A 26,033-nucleotide genomic window follows, 5' to 3' on the forward strand; every position below is an offset into this window, starting at 1 on the left:
CAGATCATATTTTAATTTTTGGTGATTTTAATATTCATATGGAGAAGTCCACAGACCCACTCCAAAAGTCTTTCTGAGCCATCATCGACTCAGTCGACTCAACTTCTACAAGTAGAGTGGGAAGAACTGTGCCTGAGCTGGACCTGAACCAACGTCTACAAGTAGAGTGGGAAGAACTGTGCCTGAGCTGGACCTGAACCAACGTCTACAAGTAGAGTGGGCAGAACTGTGCCGGAGCTGGACCACTTTGGGGTGTCTTATCGCATATGTGTGCGTGTGTGTGTATGTGCGTGTGTGTGTATGTGCGTGTGTGTGTATGTGCGTGTGTGTGTATGTGCGTGTGTGTGTATGTGCGTGTGTGCGCTCGTATAAACTTTAAATCCTCGCCCTCTTCAGCTGGAGAGACTAAATAAAGGAGTCAGATAAGATCTCTCCGTCCTCATAGAGAGGATTGTGGGTAACGGCATGTATCTTCTAGTACATCATAAATCTGGTCTGTATATCTTGGTTGAGGTCTACAGAGGTGATGAACAGTGAAGCTATCACATCTCCTTTCACTGGATGCACCCCAAATGGCACCCTGGTCCCTATATAGTGCACTAGTTTTGACCAGGGCCCATAGGGTACTAGTGCACCATATAGTGAATAGGATGCCATATGGGACACAGTGATTGTGCGATATGTCCTCCTCTGCTTCTGTTGGGATGTTGAAGTCTGTAAGGCCAGGCACCACAGGCTGACATGACATGCTACCTGTCCTGTAGATTTCCAGCACGCAGAGACATAAATATGGTATCTATCTGATATCTCTCCTTACAGGGACTTGACAAATGACCCCTGGACAACACTGAATGACCTGGGTCTTGTTTGTAGGAACAAACTCCTGTCCTCCGTACAGATATCTGTAGTTTGCTATTACAGTAGCGAGGCTATATACAAAGTTTTGAAAAATATATATTTATTTTCCTTAAGAAATACAGTTGATCGCACATCATTGATGTACGTTTCTACAGTATAAAATGTAGGATTCATCCATATTCAACCATTATTGAATAAATAAATAATCAATACATATAACATTTGTACATTCATTTGAAATATTCTGTAATACAATTTAAAATTATCTTATTTGAGAACAATTATGCTTTTCATCATGGAAGTACATAGTACCGTATATCAATGAAACGTTTTTTATTCTGTCTACAAACAGACATGGGAAAAACACGTAATACATTTTTAAAAAGTAATAATTTAACAAATAAATATGTTTGTTTGTTTAAATAAATAAATAAATACATTAAAAAAATGACTCAAAACTTTTGAATACCTTTTCATTAAAAACATAGTGATCCAATCAGTAAGTAGTACATTGAAAAATACATTAACAATCTAAACCTGAGAATGGTCTATAAATAATCATTACTTCTGTCACAAAGAGCGATGCAGCATATTTATGGGCCATATTACCCAAAGAGATCAATCTATAAGATATAGAGATAATCTGATTACTGTATCTATACAGTAGTATCTCTCACTCACATTCGTTTTCATTAAGGTTCTTGAGGAATAATATGTACTTCTTTAGAACGATTGTCGTCTGTAAACGGGGTAGCTCTTTGTTCATCATGGGGCAGATACTGGCCTCCTTTAAAAATAAAACACATTCAACCATTAGTATGCAGCCTTCGGTGTCCTGAACCAACTTCTACCAGTAGAGTGGGCAGAACTGTGCCTGAGCTGGACCTGAACCAACTTCTACCAGTAGAGTGGGCAGAACTGTGCCTGAGCTGGACCTGAACCAACTTCTACCAGTAGAGTGGGAAGAACTGTGCCTGAGCTGGACCTGAACCAACTTCTACCAGTAGAGTGGGAAGAACTGTGCCTGAGCTGGACCTGAACCAACTTCTACCAGTAGAGTGGGAAGAACTGTGCCTGAGCTGGACCTGAACCAACTTCTACCAGTAGAGTGGGAAGAACTGTGCCTGAGCTGGACCTGAACCAACTTCTACCAGTAGAGTGGGAAGAACTGTGCCTGAGCTGGACCTGAACCAACTTCTAACAGTAGAGTGGGAAGAACTGTGCTGGAGCTGGACCTGAACCAACTTCTACCAGTAGAGTGGGAAGAACTGTGCCTGAGCTGGACCTGAACCAACTTCTACCAGTAGAGTGGGAAGAACTGTGCTTGAGCTGGACCTGAACCAACTTCTACCAGTAGAGTGGGAAGAACTGTGCCTGAGCTGGACCTGAACCAACGTCTACAAGTAGAGTGGGAAGAACTGTGCCTGAGCTGGACCTGAACCAACGTCTACAAGTAGAGTGGGAAGAACTGTGCCTGAGCTGGACCTGAACCAACGTCTACAAGTAGAGTGGGAAGAACTGTGCCTGAGCTGGACCTGAACCAACTTCTACCAGTAGAGTGGGCAGAACTGTCCTGGAGCTGGATCTGAACCAACGTCTACCAGTAGAGTGGGAAGAACTGTCCCGGAGCTGGACCTGAAGTGCAACCGTTTGCCAATAACACTTCACAAAACAGTCGCTATGTCCCAAATGGCACCCTATTCCAATGGTCCCGGGTCAAAAGTAGTGCATTAAATTGGGAATAGGGTGCCATTTAGGATGCTACCAGAGAGTGTTTAGGGAGTGACCTGTCCAAAACACTTGAATAAACTATGTGTATTAAACAGAGGCAAATGGCACCCTATTCCCTATATAGTGCACTACATTTGACCAGGGCCTATAGGGACTGACCTGTCCAAAACACTTCACTAAACAATGTGTATAAAACAGCTAGTGTTCAGAAACTCACCTCAGGGGTAGAGTTCTGAGGCAGAGCCTGGATGTTCTTCTGCAGTCTGTTCAGAAGTGGTTTGTGTTCCTCGGTCCGGGCCTTCACCTTGTCGACCACACGCTTCAGCTGAGTGGCAAACACCCCCTGGCACTTACACTCCAGCTAATACATGAGTAGACTTGATCAGACCACAATTCAGACAACAGTTGTGAGTTATGCATACACTACAGACGTGTGTGTGTGTGTGTGTGTGTGTGTGTGTGTGCGTGCGTGTGTGTGTGTGTGTGTGTGTGTGTGTGTGTGTGTGTGTGTGTGTGTGTGTGTGTGTGTGTGTGTGTGTGTGTGTGTGTGTGTGTGTGTGTGTGTGTGTGTGTGTGTGTGTGTGTGTGTGTGTGTGTGTGTGTGGATTGATGAAGGATAGATGACTTACTGCGCTATCCTCCATTTCTTGTGCTGGTACTCTGTAGTGCAGCAATGTCTGTATGATGGAAGTAAAACAGTCATTAGATAAGAAAGGCTACATTCAGAAAGACACTATATTACAACTCCACCAGTCATCTCAGTGTCTCTGTGTATTTATTTCATTTAGAAAGCATCTCTTGTTGAACCAATGCCCTGCAGTTTGTGACTAGCCACGGTGATGCACGTAGTATGGAACTCACCAACCAACTCCTCACATGTCAACTACTGTCAGTGAGCTCAACTTTGAACTCTAAGTTTACGTCCCAAATAGCACCCTTGTACTCATATAGGGCACTACTCTGGTCAAAAGTAATGCCCTATATAGGGAATAGGGTGTAATTTTTAGCACAACTCTAACTACAAGTGATGAGAACATTCCTAACACTGTATACTTACAAAAGTGAAGTTCTTCTGAGTGAGGTTTTCCAAGTCTTCCAGGATCTCTGTGCATAAGTTGTTGCCCAGACAGAGATGCAGCATGTTGAGAAACATAACGACGACAACAACAGACTTTATCATTTTCATACTGTGATCTCTGGTTCTCTGTCACTCTCTGCTTCTCTCTGTCGGTCTCTCGGTCTGTCGGTCTCTGTAAAATGTGTGAAGTGAATATGATAGAGATCAGCAGCATTGATGCTTTTTATGATAAACAAACAGGAAGTTGTTGTGAGAGGGCGTAAAGAAACCGTGATGTCACTGTTTAGTCCTCCTCGGAGACATCAAGGAAAACACAGTATCATCATCATCATCATCATCACCACAGCAATTAATGGTCAGGGATAACGATAAACACGAAATATAGTTTCATGTTTTTTGTGTCCAGGAGCATATATGTGTTAACAAAATGCTGTCTTGTTCAATGCAAATCTATTAAAGATGTTTAGAATTGCTGCTCTCTCGTTCCAGACCAGCAGGTGTCTTTTTAGAGTGTGTGTGCGCATGGTGAGAGAGATAGTGCACTGGAAAAACTATGGAGAGTCAATATATTACACTTAGCTTTCATCAAATATAGGCTCTGACATGTTGCAAAAACTTTTTGAGGAGGGGTTTTGTGGATGTGGAGCTCTGGCCTCTTGTGCGAGATGACCCAGAGATTCAGCTTGAGTTCTAGGCTACTATAGGAAGTGGTTGTCAGTGAGATAAAATAACTCTATATTTATCTGGTTGCACAGACAGACTTTTTCTATTCCTCTCAAGCCTGCTTGAAGCACTCTGACCATGCTTGAAACCATATTGCACATCTGCCCATGAGATAAATCTACCATGAAATGACTCTAGGTCAGGCAAGTTACACAATGGGGCTGCATCTGAAATGGCACCCTATTCCCTATATAGTGCACTACTTTTGACCAGAGTCCAATGGTCCCTGGTCAAATGTAGTGTACAAGGGAATAGGGTGCCATTTCGGAAGCACCCAGGCTGTCAGTCTAGGCAGTGTAAAAGTAACTTTTCATCACAGGAGGTTGGTGGCACCTTAATTGGGGAGGACGGGCTCATGGTGATGGCTGGAGTGGAATCAGTGGAATAGTATCAAATACATCAAACACATGGGTTTCATTCCTTTCACTCTGTTGCAGCCATTATTATGAGCCGTCCACTGCTTTCCAGTGAAGAAGCTGTGGGGTTTCTCAGCCTTCTCTAGTGTGTGAGGAAGAGTAGACTAATAGTACCCTGTGTGAAGCAGAGTTTCTGTAGTGTCAATGAAACCTTATCAGGGACTATCATCTCAGCCACATTGCTGAGGCTGACGCTGGGTTAGGTTTTTTTTCTTCTTAGAATTTTCTGTTGGGACCAGATTTGAATAACTAGCCTTAACCCTAAGCCTAAGCCTAATCTTAACCTTAACCCTAAGCCTAACCCTAATCTTAACCTTAACCCAGTTCCATCATTCGAATGGTAAAGGAATATGAGCTGCCTACAGAGTCTTTGATTATTGCATGGTTCATGAACGTGGTCAGAACACATGGAAATCTGTGACAAATTTTGACTATGTTCCAAATGGCACCCTATTCCCTTTACAGGGCACTACATCTACCAGGGCCCATATAGGGAATAGGGTGCCATTTGGGAAGCAGGCTATGAGATGGTTATCTCTGCTGTTCAAATCATGTTTCCTGTCAGAACTAGATGTTTACATTTGCATATTCACATCTAGACCCACTCACACATCTCCTCCATGAGTCTGACTATATCTCATATGTATAGTGCACACTGGAGGTAATACGCCTCAGCTACATTTCCTGTACATTAATCATATACATGTACAGTATGTCACAATTAGCATGCTCTAATAAATGATCACATTTTTTATTCATTATTTTTACATAACAAATTCTGATGATTAAATTGTCCACTCTCCCAGCCTTCCATTTCCAGCTGGTGCCAGCCAGGCATTCTGTGTAATGTGTTTCTGTTGTGATGTGTGTTTACTTATGTTTGTGCTAATGTCATTTTCCCTCAGAGTGGCTATGTAATTGCTTAACACTTATGCATACACACCCCCATAACCAAGTCTAGAATGATTACACTAATTCACTAATATGTCTGTGTAGTGGTAGAGCCTCATGCTGGTTAACGCAACAACATCATCCTATAGCTATATAGAATCAAGCAGAAACACCATCCTATCAGATCTGGGTTCAAATATTATTCTCAATAATTAAAATAGTTTGAGCCTTTGCTCTGGCCTGCCTGGAATGGCCGATTTGTGGGGTTGCAGGGCAGGGTTGCAGATTTGGGGCTACTCAATCAATCAAATATTTTTATGAAGCCATTTTTACATCAGCAGATGTCACAAAGTGCTGTACAGAAACCCAGCCTAAAACCCCAAACAGCAAGCAATGCTGATGTAGAAGCACCGTGGCTATGAAAAACTCCCTAGAAAGGCAGGAACTTAGGAAGAAACCTAGAGAGGAACCAGAATCTGAGGGGTGGCCAGTCCTCTTCTGGCAGTGCCGGGTGGAGATTATAAGGGTACATGGCCATTAAGGACAGATTGTTGTTCAAGACGTTCAAATGTTCATAGATGACCAGCAGGGTCAAATAATAATCACAGTGGTTGTAGAGGGTGCAACAGGTCAGTACCTCAGGAATAAATGTCAGTTGGCTTTTCATAGCCTAGCATTCAGAGGTCGAGACAGCAGGTGCGGTAGAGAGAGAGAGAGAAATAGCAGGACAAGGTAGCACGTCCGGTGAACAGGTCAGAGTTTCATAGCCACAGGAAGAACAGTTGAAACTGGAGCAGCAGCACGACCAGGTGGACTGGGGACAGTCAGGAGTCATCAGGCCAGGTAGTCCTGAGGCATTGTCCTAGGGCTCAGGTCCTAGGAGAGAGAGAGAATTAGAGGGAGCATGCTTTAATTCACACAGGACACCAGATAAGATGGGAGAATTACACCAGATATAACAGACTGACCCTAGCCCCCCGGCACATAGATTATTGCAGCATAGATCCTGGAGGCTGAGACGGGGGAGGGGGGGAACGACACTGTGGTCCTGTCCGACGATACTCCCGGACAGGGCCAACCAGGCAGGGTATAACCCCACCCAAGGTGGAGTATAGCCCACCAAAATTCTAGGGACAATCAGGAGGCCTGCGTCTTGTGATTGTAGCTGCCTGACCAGTCTGCCTGCCTTGACCACGAGCCTGTCTGCCACTCTGTACCTACTGGACTCTGATCTGGTTTTGATCTTTTTGCCTGTCCACGACCATTCTCTTGCCTACTTCTTTTGGATTAATAAACATTGTAAGACATCAACCATCTGCCTCCTGTGTCTGCATCTGGGTCTCGCCTTGATATTATGTCTGAAACACAGGCTTCCAGGGTAAGCAATTTTGGGGTTTCATCAAAATGTACAGCTGTGTGTCGTCCGCATAGCAGTGAAAGTTGACATTGTATTTCCGAATGGCATCACCAAGAGGTAGTATGTATGTGTGTGAAAACAATAGTGGTCCTAAAATGGAACATTGAAGAACACCGAAACGTATAATTGATTTGTTAGAGGACAAACCATCCACCAAGGCAAACTGATATCTTTCAGACCAATAAGATCTAATCCAGGCAAGAACTTGTCCGTGTAGACCAATTAGTTTACAATCTCTCCAAAGAATGTGGTGATCGATGGTGTCAAAAGAAGCACTAAGGTCTAGGATGCAGAGCCTTGGTCTGACACCATTAAAAAGGTAATTTACAACCTTCAGGAGTGCAGTCTCAGTGCTATGATGGGGTCTAAAACCAGACTGAAGCATTTTGTATACATTATTTGTCTTCAGGAAGGCAGTGAGTTGCTGTGCAACAGCTTTTTCTAAAATGTTTGAGAAGAATTGGGGTTAGAAAAAATACATTTTCCATGTCAAGGTTTGGCTTTTTCAAGAGGCTTTATTACTGCCACTTTTAGTGAGTTTGGTACACATCCGGTGGATAGGGGGGCATTTATTATGTTAAACATAGGAAGGCCAAGCACAGGAAGTAGCTCTTTCAGTAGTTTAGTTGGAATAGGGTCCAATATGCAGCTTGACGGTTTAGAGGCCATTACTATTTTCATAAATGTGTCAAGAGATACAGGATTAAAAAACTGGTCTCCATTGATCCAGGTCCTGGCAGTTCTGTGCAGACTCAGGACAACTGAGCTTTGGAGAAATACGCAGATTCAAAGAGGGGTCTGTAATTTGCTTTCTAATGATCATGATTTTTTCGTGATTTTTTCGTTTTTACTGCTGAAGTGAACGCTATCCTCTCCTGGGAATGCTTATAGCATACCTCTGTTTGAGCAGGGAGTTTCAGTAGGCTAAACTAGCTAGTTGCATGTGCTAGCAAAGTAAGTGAAAACTGAAAGTGAAAAAAAATGAGAACAAATCTTTCTCTCTTGCTTCTCCATTTTGGAGGAAATACTTTTTTTCAAAACTGTTCAACTATTGTCTTTCTCTCGAGTCAATTACTCTCCACATTTTTATACACTGCAGTGCTAGCTAGCTGTACCTTATGTTTTCAGTACTAGATTAATTCTCTGACCCTTCGATTGGGTGGACAACATGTTAGTTCATGCTGCAAGAGCTCTGATAGGCAGGAGGACGTCCTCCGGAAGTTACTGTGTAACTTATAATAATTACTGTGTAAGTCTACGGAAAGGGGTGAGAACCATGAGACTCCTAAGTTTTGTATTGAAGTCAATGTACCCAGAGGAGGACGGAAGCTAGCTGTCCTCTGGCTACACCATGGTGCTACCTTACAGAGTGCTGTAGGCTACTGTAGACCTTCTTTGCATAATAGTGTGTTTTAATCAAAGACGTGATTATATTTTCTATAGTTGTATCTAAAAATAACTTTTTAATGTTTTACAATATAAATGTTTATGAAATTCACTGAGGAGGATGGTCCTTCCCTTCCTCCTCTAAGGAGCCTCCACTGTTTGCGACTGTCTCAAAACATTTGTTGGCATTGTTCTTATTCTCCTCAATTAGGTTGGAGAAATAGGATGGCTCTTCAATATTGCACGGTACTGTCTTTCCAAGCTAGTCGGAAGATTTCCAGTTTGGTAGAGCTGTCACGATCGTTATAAGGAATGGACCAAGATGCAGCGTGGTATGGTTCCATCCTTTATTTTGGGAGAGAAACTTAAAGAACAAAAACAATAAAGCGAACAAACGAAACGTGAAGCTCAGAGTAGTGCTCGCAGGCAAGATCTAGATACCTAGACAAGATCCCACAAAGCACAATGGGGAAATGGCTACCTAAATATGATCCCCAATCAGAGACAACGATAAAAAGCTCCCTCTGATTGGGAACCATACCAGGCCAACATAGAAATATAATTCACCTAGATAACCCCGACCTAACCAACATAGAGAATAAAAGCTCACTATGGTCAGGGCGTGACAAGAGCGCCATTTCCGTTACAATTTTCTGGAAGCTTCCTTCAGGGCTGGGGTATTTTCTGTATACCAGGGAGCTGATTTCTAGTGGCAAATGTTTGTTGTTTTTAGGGTATTACGCAAGGCTAAGTTTACATCCTCAGTTAGATGGTTCACAGATTTTTGTACTCTGACGTCCTTGGGTAGGTCGGAGGGAGTCTGCAAGGGCATCTAGGAATCTTTGGGTTGCCCAAGAATTTATAGCACGGCTTTTGATGATCCTTGGTTGGGGTCGGAGCATATTATTTGTTGTGATTACAAATGTAATAAAATGGTGGTCCGATTGTCCAGGATTATGACGAAAAACATTTAGATCCACAATATTTATTCCACGTGACAAAACTAGATCCAGGGTATGACTGTGGCAATGAGTAGGTCCGGAGAAATGTTGGACAAAACCCACTGAGTCGATGATGGCCCCGAAAGCCTGGGGTCTGTGGACTTTTCCATGTGAATAGTGAAGTCACCAAAAATGTGAAATTATCTGCCATGACTACAAGGTCCGACAGGAATTCAGGGAACTCAGTGAGGAACGCTGTATACGGCCCAGGAGGCCTGTAAACAGTAGCTATAAAAAATGATTGAGTAAGCTGCATAGATTTAATGACTAGAAGCTCAAAAGATTAAAACTCAGTCATATTATTTTTATGTAAATTGTATTTGCTGTCGTAAATCTTGGCAACACCTTGCAGGATGCGTAGGGGATATGGTCACTAGTGTAACCAGGAGGAGCGGCCTCATTTAACACAGTAAATTCGTCAGGTTTGAGACATGTTTCAGTAAAGTCAATCACATCAAGATTACCAACAGATATTAGATCATTGACTATAACTGCCTTGGAAGTGAGGGATCTAACATTAAGTAACCCTGTTTTGAGATGAGATATCACAATCTCTTGCAATAATGACAGGAATGGAGGAGGTCTTTATTCCAGTGAGATTGCTAAGGCGAATACAGCCATGTTTAGTTTAGCCCAACCTAGATCGAGGCACAGACACGGTCTCAATGGGGATAGCTGAGCTGACTACACTGACTGTGCTAAGCTGGCAGGCTGGCTATCTCATTGTGGAGCGAGAGGAGTTAGAGCCCTGTCTACGTTGAGAAGATGAGAGCACCCCTCGAGCTAGGACGGAGTCCGTCACTCCTCAGCAGGCCAAGCTTGGTCTTGTTTGTGGGTGAGTCCCAGAAATAGGGCCAATTATCTACAAATTCTATCTTTTGGAAGGGGCAGAAAAGTTTTCAACCAGCGATTGAGTTGTGAGACTGCTGTAGCGCTCATCAGTCTCCATCACTCTGTCCATTGAGCCAGGCAAGTTCAATCAAGCACAGATATAAAATATATTAAATGATTTCAAATACTATTTAAACCCAGGCCTGCCTTCTGTTGAGACATAAAGTAAGCCTAACTATACAGCCTGGCTCGCCGACCCAGAGATATGTGCTGCCTCCCAAATTACACCCTATTCCTTATATAGCGCACAACTTTTGACCACAGCCCTATGAGCCTTGGTCCAAAGTTGTGCACTATATAGGGAATAGGGTGCCGTTTGGGACACAGCCATTGTACCACAATGTTCATTTTCACAGCAAAGCAGAAATAGCACCGCTGCTCTTCTCAGTTGAGGATGTCCGGCATGGCTGAAGGTGACATCCTAGTTTCAGTGTTGCTGCCAACCCACAGGGGACCCCTGGATCATCAGTGATGTAGGCGATAACAGAGCAGGGTAGAAAGGCCCGGAGAGCTGTGAGTCACGTTAGGCTAGCTGTAGTGACCATTTTCTCTCTTGAATGAAATAACAAGATCCTCTGACTGCAGATAAGAGACCAGGGTGGAGAGGCCCAGACAGGTCTGAGTCACCGTGGTTACCGGTGATAATCTACATAAATGTACAGTACATGGTCATCTTGTGATAACAATAATAGTCCTATGGGGAAACCACAGCGGCAGAAAGATATTCAAGGTCATAAAGATAACATGGATATGACAACAGGTTTTCCCCATCCTTGGTAGTGTTTAAAAAATGTTCTACTGAATTTAAAAACATACAATTCACCTGCAGTGAAGACGCTCAACATTTACATAACATTTTAGTCATTTAACAGACACTCCAATCCAGAGTGATTCACAGAAGCAATCAGATCAAGCACCCCGCTCAAGCGCACATCGACAGATCCCTCACCCAGTCGACTCAGGAACCCCAACCAGCGACCTGTCGGCCACTGGCCCAACGCTCAACCATCCAATGCGTGCATTTGAATGTGAGGTTTTGTGTTTTTTTTTTATGTACATTTTTTTACTGTCAATTTACCCCTCACTCAGAAACTTCATTCCCTCTCATCTCCAGTTCCATATTCCAACCATCGGTTTCCCTCATCCCATCCCACCTATCTCTGCTTGCCACCCTCTTCAGATTTCTATGTGGGTTGGAATATTATTTGTTGTAATATTTGTTCCTTCCTTTCCATGGGATGAAATTGTAACCAGCTCTGTATAGCCTGTTTGAAAAAGGGAGAAACCTGAACATGGTTTCATTTTCAATTGAGAAGTGGTGTAAGAGTATAGCTTCCGTCTCTCTCCTCGCCCCTACCTGGGCTCGAACCAGGGACCCTCTGCACACATAGACAACAGCCACCCTCGAAGCATCGTTACCCATCGCTCCACAAAAGCCGTGGCACTTGCAGAGCAAGGGGAACAACTACTTCAAGGCCTCAGAGCAAGTGACGTCATCGATTGAAACGCTATTAGCGCGCACCACCGCTAACTAGCTAGCCATTTCACATCGGTTAGAGTGGCAATCTGCAAAAAGGCAAAAATGCAATTTTTAAACAAGGGATGAGCTTCTTTTAGTAATCTACTTGAGAACCATTTTGGGTTTAAGTAAAACTTTTGTATAACTGAAGCTTTTAAAATGTAATAATCTCAGCCCACCCAGTTCAAATTTATTACATAGATAGGCAGGCTTTATCTTGTCTGGTTTAGCATCCCAGATAAAGCAAAATATTTTTTGCTCATATGATTTGAAAAACAAGTTATCAGGAGTACAGAGCGCCATAAATAAGTGAGTAACAGAGTTAATCAGAGTAATTGTTCCATAAATAGACAGGTATTTGCCTCTAAGGTTGCAGGATCTTGCCTATTTGTGCACATTTGTTATTGAAATTCATTGTGGAGCGCTCATTAATATTTTTTATGATATGAATACCAAGTACTACTTCAACATCACCCATTTTATAGGTAAACTGCAGGGTAATGTAAAAGTTGTCTTTTAAACATCCAAAACGTAATATGATATACTTCAATCATAATTGAGTTTCAGGCCAGAAAATCATCTAGATCTTCAATGAGACATTGCAGGGATCTAGCATGTGGACTTAATATAAAACTTGAGTCTTCAACAAATATGGACACCTTTGATTTTAGGCCTGGGATTTTTTTTTTGGGGGGGGGGGGGGGTTTAAGGCTAATCCCCTAATGTCCTTATTTGATGTGATTTTAATAGCTAGCATTTCAATGGCCATAATGAATACATATGGTAACAGTGGACACCCTTGTTTAACTCTTCTTGACAGTAGTAATGAATACAATGGGAGACAGAAGCTGGTTTCAAGCACAGGGCGCAGCAGGTGTTTATTAGGAAAGGACCACAGGAGGAGGCAGGTAGCTGGGTCCAGGGACAGGCAGAAGGTCATACACAGGGAGTCCAAACAGGTAACAGTACAGGCAGGGGAAAGGCTAATGATATAGTCCGGGAGATCAGGCAAGAGGTTGATGACAGGCAGCGAATAGGCGTCGTTAGTGAGGATGGCCAAAAACTATGATACACGGGAGGACTAATACAGAAATAAACAGCTCTCCGACTAGAACATGTAACAAAAACAAACAATACCTCACAATGACGGGGTGCAAAGAACTGAACTAAATAGTGTGTGTAAATGACATACAGGTGTGTGAACAGGTGATCAGAATTCAGGTGATTGGGATCTGGAGAGTGAGCTGCGTTCAGGTGATCTATGTGTTTGAGAGTGTGGGCTGGAAAGTGAGCTGCGTTTAGGGGATCTATGTGTTTGAGAGTGTGAGTTGGAAAGTGAGCTACGTTTAGGGGATCTATGTGTTTGAGAGTGTGAGTTGGAAAGTGAGCTGCGTTTAGGGGATCTATGTGTTTGAGAGTGTGAGTTGGAAAGTGAGCTACGTTTAGGGGATCTATGTGTTTGAGAGTGTGGGCTGGAAAGTGAGCTGCGTTTAGGGGATCTATGTGTTTGAGAGTGTGGGCTGGAAAGTGAGCTGCGTTTAGGGGATCTATGTGTTTGAGAGTGTGGGCTGGAAAGTGAGCTACGTTTAGGGGATCTATGTGTTTGAGAGTGTGAGTTGGAAAGTGAGCTACGTTTAGGGGATCTATGTGTTTGAGAGTGTGAGTTGGAAAGTGAGCTGCGTTTAGGGGATCTATGTGTTTGAGAGTGTGAGTTGGAAAGTGAGCTACGTTTAGGGGATCTATGTGTTTGAGAGTGTGAGTTGGAAAGTGAGCTACGTTTAGGGGATCTATGTGTTTGAGAGTGTGAGTTGGAAAGTGAGCTGCGTTTAGGGGATCTATGTGTTTGAGAGTGTGAGTTGGAAAGTGAGCTACGTTTAGGGGATCTATGTGTTTGAGAGTGTGAGTTGGAAAGTGAGCTACGTTTAGGGGATCTATGTGTTTGAGAGTGTGGGCTGGAAAGTGAGCTACGTTTAGGGGATCTATGTGTTTGAGAGTGTGAGTTGGAAAGTGAGCTACGTTTAGGGGATCTATGTGTTTGAGAGTGTGAGTTGGAAAGTGAGCTACGTTTAGGGGATCTATGTGTTTGAGAGTGTGAGTTGGAAAGTGAGCTACGTTTAGGGGATCTATGTGTTTGAGAGTGTGAGTTGGAAGCAGACGTTACAACAGTAGTGGCCATTATTTACTATTTTACACCTGGGGTTGCTATACATTACTTTTACCCATTGAATAAGAGACTCAACAAAATAAAACTTACATGCATTTAAATATTCATTTCAGTTGGACTTTATTAAAGGCCTTTTTAAAATGGTGGTTTGTACAGGGTTTGCCTCAACCCCTAGAGGGAACTCACCCTCAAACCAAAATACCATTCTCTACCTAGGCCACATAGTAAGAGGTCTTTAAAAAATGATATTCATTACATTACAACACACTTCAACATATCTGAATGGAGTATGCCCCAATATGTTGGCATGTACACCACCTGATTTCTGTGGCTGACATTGAATTGATTTGTCATTGAATATTTAACATCAAATTAGAGTTGTTGATTTGGTTCTTCTGGGTGCTGAGGTGACGTTAGGTTTAAAGTCTGATCTCTAACGTAATCACTATTCCTATTAAATGTGATGACTTGGTTCTAAAAGTGGTTGGAATCTGAAAGGTGCCTTAAGTTCCAGTCAACAGTCAGAAGGTGTTGTTTTCTTTACATATGTCTGCACACCATCAGTGTGTGGGCAGAGAGATGAGTGACAAGGTACAGAATATGGGTTGAGGGGGATATTTCTGATGTCAGATTGTGTGATGATAGGAAGCCATTCCTAGTTCTCCTGACTCAGACAGCTATGCACTACAGGCAGTCCATATCTCATCCTGTCTATCTTGTCTCTAATACAGCACTTTTCCACTAAGCGTGTGTGTGTGTGTGTGTGTGTGTGTGTGTGTGTGTGTGTGTGTGTGTGTGTGTGTGTGTGTGTGTGTGTGTGTGTGTGTGTGTGTGTGTGTGTGTGTGTGTGTGTGTGTGTGTGTGTGTGTGTGTGTGTGCGTGTGCGTGTGTGTGCATGTGTGGGAAACTTCAAAGAGGACAGATGGTGTGATGATATGAGTCCTGCAACACATTTCCGCTCACAACCATCTATTTGTTGAACCCATCACGTAATCATGTTTATCACACAGACCTCACCATGAGATATATCCACTGATAGAGAAGATAGAACTATGGGACGTGGATGGATAATACCACATCACAGTGTGTGAAATTCCCAAACAATAGAGGGAGCTGCTGTGTTCAATTCTTAGATGAACACATTGTTAAAATATCTCATTATTCAAAATACGTGGGAGATCAAAATGTTACCTGGAAATGCCATCCTCTCCCCCACCTACCCACCGGCAGTGGTGGAAAGTACTACTTAAGTCGTTTTTGGGGTAACTTTACTTTTTATATTGTTGACAACTCTTTATTTTACTTCACTACATTCCTAATGAAAATAACGTACTTTTTACTGCATACATTTTCCCTGATACCCAAAAGAACTCATTACATTTTGAATGCTCAGCAGGACAGATAAATGGTACAATTCATGCAACATCTCTACTGCCTCTGATCTGGTGGACTCACTAAACAGAGAACATCCCCAGTCATCTCTACTGTCTCTGATCTGGTGGACTCACTAAACAGAGAACATCCCCAGTCATCTCCTGCCTCTGATCTGGTGGACTCACTAAACAGAGAACATCCCCAGTCATCTCTACTGCCTCTGATCTGGTGGACTCACTAAACAGAGAACATCCCCAGTCATCTCTACTGCCTCTGATCTGGTGGACTCACTAAACAGAGAACATCCCCAGTCATCTCTACTGCCTCTGATCTGGTGGACTCACTACACACAAATGGTTTGTTTGTAAATGATGTCTGAGTGTTTGAGTGTGCCCCTGGCTATCCGTAAATAACAAAAACAAGAAAATGGTGCCGTCTGGTTTGCTAAATATAAGGAATTTGAAATTATTTATACTTTTACGTTTGATACTTAAGTACACAAAAAAATATTTTTTTAGACTTACTCAAGTAGTATTTTACTGCGTCACTGTTACGTGAGTCGTTTTCTATAAAGAAATCTTTACTTTTACTCAAGTATGACAATTGGGTACTTTTTACACCTCTGCCCACCGGTTTTTCCAACTTTCCATAATGTAATGATGAGCAAGCAGAGACAGAATGTGCCTCCCAAATGGCACCCTATTCCCTATACAGGTTTAGACCAGAGAGTAGTGCACAAAAGTAGTGCACTATATAGGGAATAGGATGCCATTTGGGACGCAACCAGATCTTTCAGACCTTACTGGTGACCTATGACCTATGTAATTTATATGTGCGTACGTGTGCGTAGGAAGAACAAGTGATACTAATTGTTTAGCTCCACTTGGTCACAGCTGAGCTAAATAAAGCTTATGAGGTGTGAAGACGGACATGAAACTCCTATGATTCAAACACATGGGAGGGGCTTATTACTGTGTACTTTTAGGGGATTTTCTAAAATGGTCTCAGGCTGACTTTTAACCAAATTTTGCGCAATCCATTGCATAACCTCTAACAGTTGGGAAGCTAATTTCCTCTCTGGCCAGTAGAGGGCAGTACAGAATGTTGTTCCCTCCCGCTGTATCAAAAGATGATCATTACTATTAAGTGCAATATGTTTATGTCTGGGCGGGTGTTTGTCCTCATGGAGATGTGCAAAGGGAAGGGATCACTGTTGTCGCCTCGCTTTCCAACCAAGGTGCAAGAATTGAGGAGCAAACCGAAGGAGCGAGGAGATTCAGGAACACAGAGGACAATGGAATTGAATAAAAAACAGCTTCTTTATTGCTAAAAGTAGAACCAGCACGTTTTGGCTTCGAAGAAAAACCTGATGAAGGTGAAAGGCCGAAACACGCTGGTTCTATGTTTAGCAATAAATACGCTTTTTCATTTAATTCCATTGTCCTCCAAGTGTTGCTGAATGTCCTCATCATGGAGATGTGTGAATGTCCTCATCATGGAGATGTGTGAATGTCCTCATCATGGAGATGTGTGAATGGATCTCGATGAGAATATGATGCAAAGGAAAACATTTCTGGGTTATGACAGGAAATCATGAGACAGCAGAGATAACCATCTCATACTCTGAAACAACGCTACGTCCCAAATGAAACCCTATTCCCTATATAGTGCACTACTTTTGACCAGGGCCCATAGGTAGTGCACAATATAGGGAATACAGTGCCATTTGGGACATGCAGCTATCCTCTGAAACAGTTTCTGCAACCCCGCGACCCATGCTATGGAACACAAATAGATTAGGGGTGTCTTGCTTATCTAACTAACTAACAGGCATTACCTGACCTACCGTACATCTCTGCTGGTTGTTTCAAACTTGGCAGAACAATGACAGACCAGACGAATGTGCTGATAAAGATTCCTCTTTCATAAACTCAGCAAAAAAAGAAATATCCTTTCTTTGTCAACTGTGTTTATTTTCAGCAAACTTGACGTGTAAATATTTGTATGAACATAACAAGATTCACAGACATGTGACTTACAGAAATGGAAAAATGTGTCCATGAACAAAGGGGGGGGGGGGGGGTCAAAATCAAAAGTAACAGTCAGTATCTGGTGTGGCCACCAGCTGCATTAGGTACTGCAGTGCATCTCCTCCTCATGGACTGCACCAGATTTGCCAGTTCTTGCAGTGAGATGTTACACCACTCTTCCTCCAAGGCACCTGCAAGTTCCCGGACATTTCTGGGGGGAATGGCCCTAGCCCTCACCCTCCGATCCAACAGGTCCCAGAAGTGCTCAATGGGATTGAGATCCGGGCTCTTCGCTGGCCCTGACAAAACACTGACATTCCTGTCCTGCAGGAAATCACGCACAGAACGAGCAGTATGGCTGGTGGCATTGTCATGCTGGAGGGTCATGTCAGGATGAGCCTGCAGGAAGGGTACCACATGAGGGAGGATGTCTTCCCTGTAACGCACAGCGTTGAGATTGCCTGCAATGACAACACGCTCAGTCCGATGATGCTGTGACATACCGCCCCAGACCATGACGGACCCTCCACCTCCAAATCCATCCCGCTCCAGAGTACAGGCCTCGGTGTAACGCTCATTCCTTCGACGATAAATGCGAATCCGACCATCACCCCTGGTGAGACAAAACCACGACTCGCCAGTGAAGAGCACTTTTTGCCAGTCCTGTCTGGTCCAGCGACGGTGGGTTTGTGCCCATAGGCGACATTGTTGCTGGTGATGTCTGGTGAGGACCTGCCTTACAACAGGCTTGCCAGCCCTCAGTCCAGCCTCTCTCAGCCTATTGCGGACAGTCTGAGCACTGATGGAGGGATTGTGCGTTCCTGGTGTAACTCGGGCAGTTGTTGTTGCTATCCTGTACCTGTCCCGCAGGTGTGATGTTCGGATGTACCGATCCTGTGCAGGTGTTGTTACACGTGATCCGCCACTGCGAGGACGATCAGCTGTCCGTCCTGTCTCCCTGTAGCGCTGTCTTAGGCGTCTCACAGTACGGACATTGCAATTTATTGCCCTGGCCACATCTGCAGTCCTCATGCCTCCTTGCAGCATGCCTAAGGCAAGTTCACACAGATGAGCAGGGACCCTGGGCATCTTTCTTTTGGTGTTTTTCAGAGTCAGTAGAAAGGCCTCTTTAGTGTGACCTTAATTGCCTACCGTCTGTAAGCTGTTAGTGTCTTAACGACCGTTCCACAGGTGCATGTGTAGTATGGGAAACAGTGTTAAAACCCTTTACAATGAAGATCTGTGAAGTTATTTGTATTTTTACAAATGATCTTTGAAAGACAGGGTCCTGAAAAAGGGACGTTTCTTTTTTTGCTGAGTTTAGCATATTGCCAAACATTTCAGTAAAAATGAATGGGATTTCTTCTTCAGTAGTACATGAAGTAAAACATTTTGAGACAACATAGAAATGTATTTACATGGAAGTAATTAAATAGATAAATAAGGAAAGTTTCTACTTGACATCATAAGTGAATCAATTTTCTTTATTTTTCAAGCACTTTCTACAGTTCCACTGCTTCCAGGAGGGAACCAACAAAAAACCCTTTAGATTTCTGCTTACTTCACTTCAAGGTATTTTGAAGGAGGGTGTTCTCACTGTCTTACCCACAGATGTTCACACTTCAAGGTGGTATCTCCTCTGATCTTTTAACTTGCTACCGGTGTCATGAAACCTCAAATCAGTTTGGGCTGTGAACTGCCACAGTAACTCAGGGTATTTCCCCCTCCACAGTTTGGGCTGTGAACTGCCACAGTAACTCAGGGCATTTCCCCCTCCACAGTTTGGGCTGTGAACTGCCACAGTAACTCAGGGTATTTCCCCCTCCACAGTTTGGGCTGTGAACTGCCACAGTAACTCAGGGTATTTCCCCCTCCACAGTTTGGGCTGTGAACTGCCACAGTAACTCAGGGTATTTCCCCCTCCACAGTTTGGGCTGTGAACTGCCACAGTAACTCAGGGTATTTCCCCCTCCACAGTTTGGGCTGTGAACTGCCACAGTAACTCAGGGTATTTCCCCCTCCACAGTTTGGGCTGTGAACTGCCACAGTAACTCAGGGTATTTCCCCCTCCACAGTTTGGGCTGTGAACTGCCACAGTAACTCAGGGTATTTCCCCCTCCACAGTTTGGGCTGTGAACTGCCACAGTAACTCAGGGTATTTCCCCCTCCACAGTTTGGGCTGTGAACTGCCACAGTAACTCAGGGTATTTCCCCCTCCACAGTTTGGGCTGTGAACTGCCACAGTAACTCAGGGTATTTCCCCCTCCACAGTTTGGGCTGTGAACTGCCACAGTAACTCAGGGTATTTCCCCCTCCACAGTTTGGGCTGTGAACTGCCACAGTAACTCAGGGTATTTCCCCCTCCACAGTTTGGGCTGTGAACTGCCACAGTAACTCAGGGTATTTCCCCCTCCACAGTTTGGGCTGTGAACTGCCACAGTAACTCAGGGTATTTCCCCCTCCACAGTTTGGGCTGTGAACTGCCACAGTAACTCAGGGTATTTCCCCCTCCACAGTTTGGGCTGTGAACTGCCACAGTAACTCAGGGTATTTCCCCCTCCACAGTTTGGGCTGTGAACTGCCACAGTAACTCAGGGTATTTCCCCCTCCACAGTTTGGGCTGTGAACTGCCACAGTAACTCAGGGTATTTCCCCCTCCACAGTTTGGGCTGTGAACTGCCACAGTAACTCAGGGTATTTCCTCCTCCACAGTTTCAATTAAAAGCCTGATAGCACCCTCTTCTGTTTACAATGTTAGGAACCATGATGGATGACAAATCATTCCCCAACATAAACTTGCGGCATTGTAGGCCTACAGGTAATGTCATGGTGCATCAGAAGTCCAGGTTTGGAGGTTGGTTCCACCATTTAAATGTTTTAAGAGAGTTTACCCTCTTGGTTGAGAGTGAATATGAGATTGCAGTTTTCCAGGTGGTCAGGTCCCCAGCGTGTGTTTAAAGTGTGACTGCTGGTCTTCAGGGCTGAGACCGTTCTCAAAGTGTTCGCTGATCTGCTCGTAGAGAGAGGGGCCGATGCCCTCTGCAATGACACACATAGACACTCAACAACACAGGCAGGCACACACAAACACATACACACTCACACACACACACTTACCCATGATATAGCTGTCTCTCAGAGTCTTCAGCGTGACAGCCACACCCCCTGCGTCCCTCAGCTGAAACTCCTCCCCATCACCCTCTGCAGGGAGCTCCAGAGCAGCGCCGGCATAGTGGACCACCATCATCACATCCTCGTCTTCCTCCTCCTCAAAGTCATCAGGGTACTCACTAGGGTCCTCCACTTCAGGGGTCACTGTACGTGAATGGTTGATTAAAGTACTGAAATGTAACCTTTATAATGGATTATAGTGGATTATCTATGAGGATCTAGCACACAACTTTTGAGTGAGCAACCCATTGTTTATTAGGCCTAATTGTCTCTATCAGATTTACCATTAGCTTCCATAGAGACATCCTCCGTGACAGCATTAACAGGTGTAGAGGTTGCCTCGTCCTCTCTGTGTTCCTCTATGGAAGACAAGCTGTTGTCGTCATCAAAGTCCTCAGAGTAGTCAGACTGGCCTACGCTGACCACATCACCCTCTACCTCCTCATTATCACTGGGACAGGGCTCTGTACTGTCCCCCTCCTCCTCTTCCCCTGTATAGGAAGGTGTGAGTGGAAGTGGTCCTGAGAGAGAGAGAGAGAGAGAGAGAGAGAGAGAGAGAGAGAGAGAGAGAGAGAGAGAGAGAGAGAGAGAGAGAGAGAGAGAGAGAGAGAGAGAGAGAGAGAGAGAGAGAGAGATAGTGTCACACAAGCACCAAAGACAGCATACAAACACAATAGAGCCTAAACAATGCAAGAGCTAAGCATGTAATTAGAGTACCAGAGTTACTGTGACTGCTGCTGTCCTCCTTCCATTCTGCAGTCATGGCCATGCTCTTATCTGCAGGTGAACTCACAGAGCCAGATGTTCTCACAGACTCACAGACCCAACTAGAGAGGGGTATGGATCTGGAGTCTACATTATCATACACTGCTAACTCTATCTCCCTGTGCTTGACAAACTCTCTGAGATGTTCCCGTACATAGATCATGTCCAATATGGCTCCAGCACTAGGTCTGTCCTCAGGCACCGGACAGAGCAGTATCTGGACCAGAGGGGTGATGCTGTCTGAGTAGGTCTGGGGAACAGGGCTGTACTCTCCTCTGATGATCTTACAGAGCAGACTGAGCAGGTTGGAGGCAGCAAACGGCGGTCTGAGAGCACAGATCTCATACAGCAAGCATCCCAGTGCCCAGACATCAGACTTAGAACTGTATGGGACGTCCTGGCACAGCTCTGGACTCAGGTAGCTGGGGGTACCAACACAGGTACGAGCCATATCCACTGTGTTGGTCATTATCTTGGATATCCCAAAGTCCCCCACCTTTACCACGCCTCTCTTAGTTAGAAGCACATTGGAGGTTTTGATGTCCCGGTGGAGGATTCTAGCTGAGTGAATGTAGCTGACTGCCATGGTAACCTGTACAAACCACTCCATTATCATCCACTCTGGGAAATAGTCCCCTGTCTTTCTCTCCTTGACTTTGTCATCCAGTGTCCCTCCATCACAGTAGTCCATGACTATATAGATGTATCCATCATTTGAGTCAAAGAGAGCCTCGCTGCAGGTCACTATGTGAGGGTGTTTCAGCTTCCTGATGATTTCAGCTTCTTGTAGGATGGCCTCTTTGGTCTTTGTTTTGCGAGAGTCGTCTGCTTGTATTCTTTTCACTGCATGCAGTCTCTTAGACTCCGCGTGTTTCATCAGGAATACTTCTGCTGCGCCACCTCTTCCCAGACACATAATCTTCTTGTACAATTCCATTATCGTTAGTAAAATGTTCATTAGTTATCAGCCATCTCAGTTAATGAGATTAAAAAAAAAGGTTACATTCCATGTCTTGGTGTGAATTACAAGTACTTGTATCAGAGAAACTCTAGCACAACAAAAACAAATGTCACCTTGAACCTTGTGTTTAGTCGGATTCCCATAGTAACCGTCTGGCTCAGCCCACCCGGTAAATAACAGGGTTTTTTATTGGTCGAAATGCTGTTGCGTTCAGAAACTTTTCCAGTGAAGCTTAACATTGTAATTTACCCCAGGGAAACCCAGTGAGCACACATCATAAATAGCTTTTTAAAATCAATATGCATTGGAAAACGATTTAATATAAAACGGTGCGTATAGGAAATGAGTATTGTTCAAAACATCTAAACTGGATGATGCATGCGCAATTTCTCGTTTACTTCCGCGCAGTTTAGCGCATATTTGTGATAAAGCAGAAACATCACGACTAAGCCTGTCTTGTAGTAGATGGCTAGCTAGAAGTTATCTTTCCAGTTGTCCCATTCATTTTCTCCAAAGGGTATTTTCAAGAATGCCACCCAATGGGAAAGGTGCCAAGGATGGGGGGAAGGTGCCAAGGGAGGCAAAGGTTACTTTATTCATCACTAAATCGACTAGGCATGCTGGATTGAAAAACATGATAACTTTACAACACAGCCTGTGTGTAGTTAGCTAGCAGCTAGGTAGCTATCTCCATGTAAGTCATGTTATTATGTTGAACGTTATCATTCAGGTGGAGCTGCTGCAGGGGTTGGAGACAAAGAAAAAAGGAAGAGAAGATGATAAAAGGAGGCACTTCTGTTAAGGTAGGTAGCGAGATAGCTAGTCTATGTAACGCCACACATTCTAGCTAACGTTACACAATACTGTAATGTCTTTGGCTACAGTGTGTACTCATGTGAGCATAGACGGCTAGCTAAATTGACTAGCTATGTTGTTTTAATGTATTCCCCAGGTCAGACATATCCTGTGTGAGAAACATGGTAAATGCATGGAGACGATGTAGAAACTGAAGTCCGGGGTTCCCTTCAGTGAAGTGGCCTCCCAGTACAGTGAAGACAAAGCCAGACAAGGGGTACGAGAACCTTTCCCATGCTAACAGCAACTAACAGACATTCACCCTTACGATCTCTCAAATGTGTAATGGTTTATCATGGAGTTGAATAAGGTGCTGTCTGCTAGTATCCAAAAAATCCACTGGATGGCATCCTCTGTCTTGCTGTCTATCACTTATTCATTTTTCAATAATATTGTTCAAATTAGAGAATTTGAGGGTGTATTCATTAGTCGCAGACTGTTGCAAAACGTTTTGCAATGTAAACTTTACTCTCGGAACTAGAGGTCGACAGATCATGATTTTTCAACGCCGATACCGATTAATCTTACGATTTTATTTATTCATTTGTAATAATGACAATTACAACAATACTGAATGTACACTTATTTTAACTTAATGCAAAAACAAAGTGTTGGAGAAGAAAGTAAAAGTGCAATATGTGCCGTGTAAAAACAAAAGCTAACGTTTAAGTTCCTTGCTCAGAACATGAGAACATATGAAAGCTGGTGGTTCCTTTTAACATGAGTCTTCAATATTCCCAGGTAAGAAGTTTTAGGTTGTAGTTATTATAGGACTATTTCTCTCTATGCCATTTGTATTTCATATACCTTTGACTATTGGATGTTCTAATAGGCACTATAGTATTGCCAGTGTAACAGTATAGCTTCCGTCCCTCGCCCCGAACCAGGGACACATCGACAACAGCCACCCTCGAAGCATCGTTACCCATCGCTCCACCAAAGCCGCGGGGAAGGGGAACAACTACTTCAAGGTCTCAGAGCGAGTGATGTCACCGATTGAAACGATATTAGCGCGCACCCCGCTAACTAGCTAGCCATTTCACATCGGTTACACCAGCCTAGTCTCGGGAGTTGATAGGCTTGAAGTCATTAACAGCTCAATGCTTGAAGGACAGCAAAGAGTTGCTGGCAAATGCAGGAAAGTGATGTTTGAATGAATGCTTACGAGCCTGCTGCAGCCTACCACCGCTCAGTCAGACTGCTCTATCAAATATCAAATCATAGACTTAATTACAATATAATAACACACAGAAATACGAACCTTTGGTCATTAATATGGTCACATCCTGAAACTATCATTTCGAAAACAAAACGTTTATTCTTTCAGTGAAATATGGAACCGTTCCGTATTTTATCTAACGGGTGGCATCACTAAGTCTAAATATTGCTGTTACATTGCACAACCTTCAATGTTATGTCATAATTATGTACAATTCTGGCAAATTAATTCCGGTCTTTGTTAGGAAGGAATGGTCTTCACATAGTTCGCAACGAGGCAGGCGGCCCAAACTACTGCATATACCCTGACTCTGCTTGCATGGAACACAAGAGAAATGACACAATTTCCCTAGTTAAAAGAAATTCATGTTAGCAGGCAATATTAACTAAATATGCAGGTTTAAAAATATATACTTGTGTATTGATTTTAAAGAAAGGCGTTGGTGTTTATGGTTAGGTACACATTGGTGCAACGGCGGTGCTTTTTTCGCGAATGCGCTTGTTAAATCAACACCCGTTTGGCGAAGTAGGCTGTGAGTCAATGAGAAATTAACAGGCACCGCATCAATTATATGCAATGCAGGACAAGCTAGATAACTACACATGGCTGATGATATTACTAGTTTATCTAGTGATTATGTTAAGAGTGATTTTTAAATATTTTTTTAAGATAAGTTAAATGCTAGCTAGCTTGGCTTCTTGCTGCACTCGCGTAACAGGTAGTCAGCCTGTCACTCAGTCTCCTCGTGGAGTGCAATGTAATCGGCCACAATCGGTGTCCAAAAATGACGATAACCGATTGTTATGAAACTTTGAAATCGGCCCTAATTAATCGTCCATTCCGATTAATCGGTCGACCTCTACTAGGAACCAAACAGACGCAAAGGCAACAAAGCGGGAGGGACGTACCTGAATCTGTCTAATAGAAACTGTAATTTCTGTTTTCCATTAGGAGTGAATAGTTTCCGTTGCAAAGCATTTTGCAACAGTGTCTGACTTATGAATACACCCCTGTTTTAGCCTTTGTGACTGTGGCAATATTGACTGTACTGTTATCCTGGTTGTGTCAGGGTGATCTGGGCTGAATGACAAGAGGTTCTATGACTGGACCCTTCCAGGACGCTGCCTTCGCCCTACCCAACAGCACCATGGACAAACCCATTTACACAGACCCTCCCGTCAAGACCAAGTCTGGCTACCACATCATCATGGTGGAAGGGAAGATCCACTACTCTTCACGGTGTCACGAACCGGCTCGTAGACCGTAACAAAGAGGGAGATAACATGGAGATCAAGGAATCACAAATATATTTATTTACTAAAGTAAACTATATACAATTAAAAATGGTGTGTAATCAGTAGTATAAGTGAGTGGATGTGTGAATAGATGGTGATAATAAGGGGTGTTGAGGTGCCAAAACAAACAAGCCACAACCAAAAATAACAGGTGTCTGCGTGGATAGTCACCTTAATGAATGGGGGAAAGTTTTATTTATCACCCGGGCCACACCCGAGCCCAGGTGTGTCCCATTTCGCTGACGACCCTTCCGGCTCCGCCCACCAACATCCTATTAAGGAAAACGA

General features: G+C 43.6%; 1 protein-coding gene and 1 long non-coding RNA gene across 3 annotated transcripts; one reads left to right on the forward strand and one right to left on the reverse strand.

The window, feature by feature from the left end:
- Positions 1–5,543: 5,543 nt before the first annotated feature.
- Positions 5,544–22,567, reverse strand: nek12 (NIMA-related kinase 12). Of its 2 annotated transcripts, none has more exons than XM_071411686.1 (4): positions 21,368–22,567; positions 20,935–21,171; positions 20,597–20,794; positions 5,544–6,573 (listed from the first exon to the last, which is right to left on the reverse strand). In XM_071411686.1, exons 1-4 carry the CDS (start codon positions 22,371–22,373, stop codon positions 6,560–6,562), a joined length of 1,455 nt encoding a protein of 484 aa, XP_071267787.1. In that variant the 5' UTR covers positions 22,374–22,567; the 3' UTR covers positions 5,544–6,559. The 2 variants fall into 2 exon arrangements, with proteins under 2 accessions (XP_071267787.1, XP_071267786.1); XM_071411685.1 differs by lacking the exon at positions 5,544–6,573 and adding an exon at positions 19,252–20,518.
- Positions 22,568–22,687: 120 nt separating this feature from the next.
- On the forward strand, positions 22,688–25,813 carry LOC139581676 (uncharacterized). The gene is made up of 4 exons (XR_011676265.1): positions 22,688–22,962; positions 23,107–23,179; positions 23,329–23,448; positions 25,520–25,813. It is a non-coding gene; the product is annotated as an uncharacterized lncRNA (long non-coding RNA).
- The last annotated feature ends 220 nt before the right edge of the window (positions 25,814–26,033 follow it).

This window comes from Salvelinus alpinus, chromosome 7 (genome assembly GCF_045679555.1).
Source record: "Salvelinus alpinus chromosome 7, SLU_Salpinus.1, whole genome shotgun sequence".
NCBI lineage: Eukaryota > Metazoa > Chordata > Actinopteri > Salmoniformes > Salmonidae > Salvelinus > Salvelinus alpinus.

Bases quoted from the DNA above. Each gene is read 5' to 3' on its own strand.
- nek12 (XM_071411685.1), bottom strand. From the start codon at position 22,373: ATGAACATTTTACTAACGATAATGGAATTGTACAAGAAGATTATGTGT. The intron at 21,172-21,367 runs GTACTCTAATTA...TCTCTCTCTCAG, and splicing joins CAGCAGTCACAGTAACTCTG to GACCACTTCCACTCACACCT. The intron at 20,795-20,934 runs GTAAATCTGATA...ATTCACGTACAG, and splicing joins TGTCTCTATGGAAGCTAATG to TGACCCCTGAAGTGGAGGAC.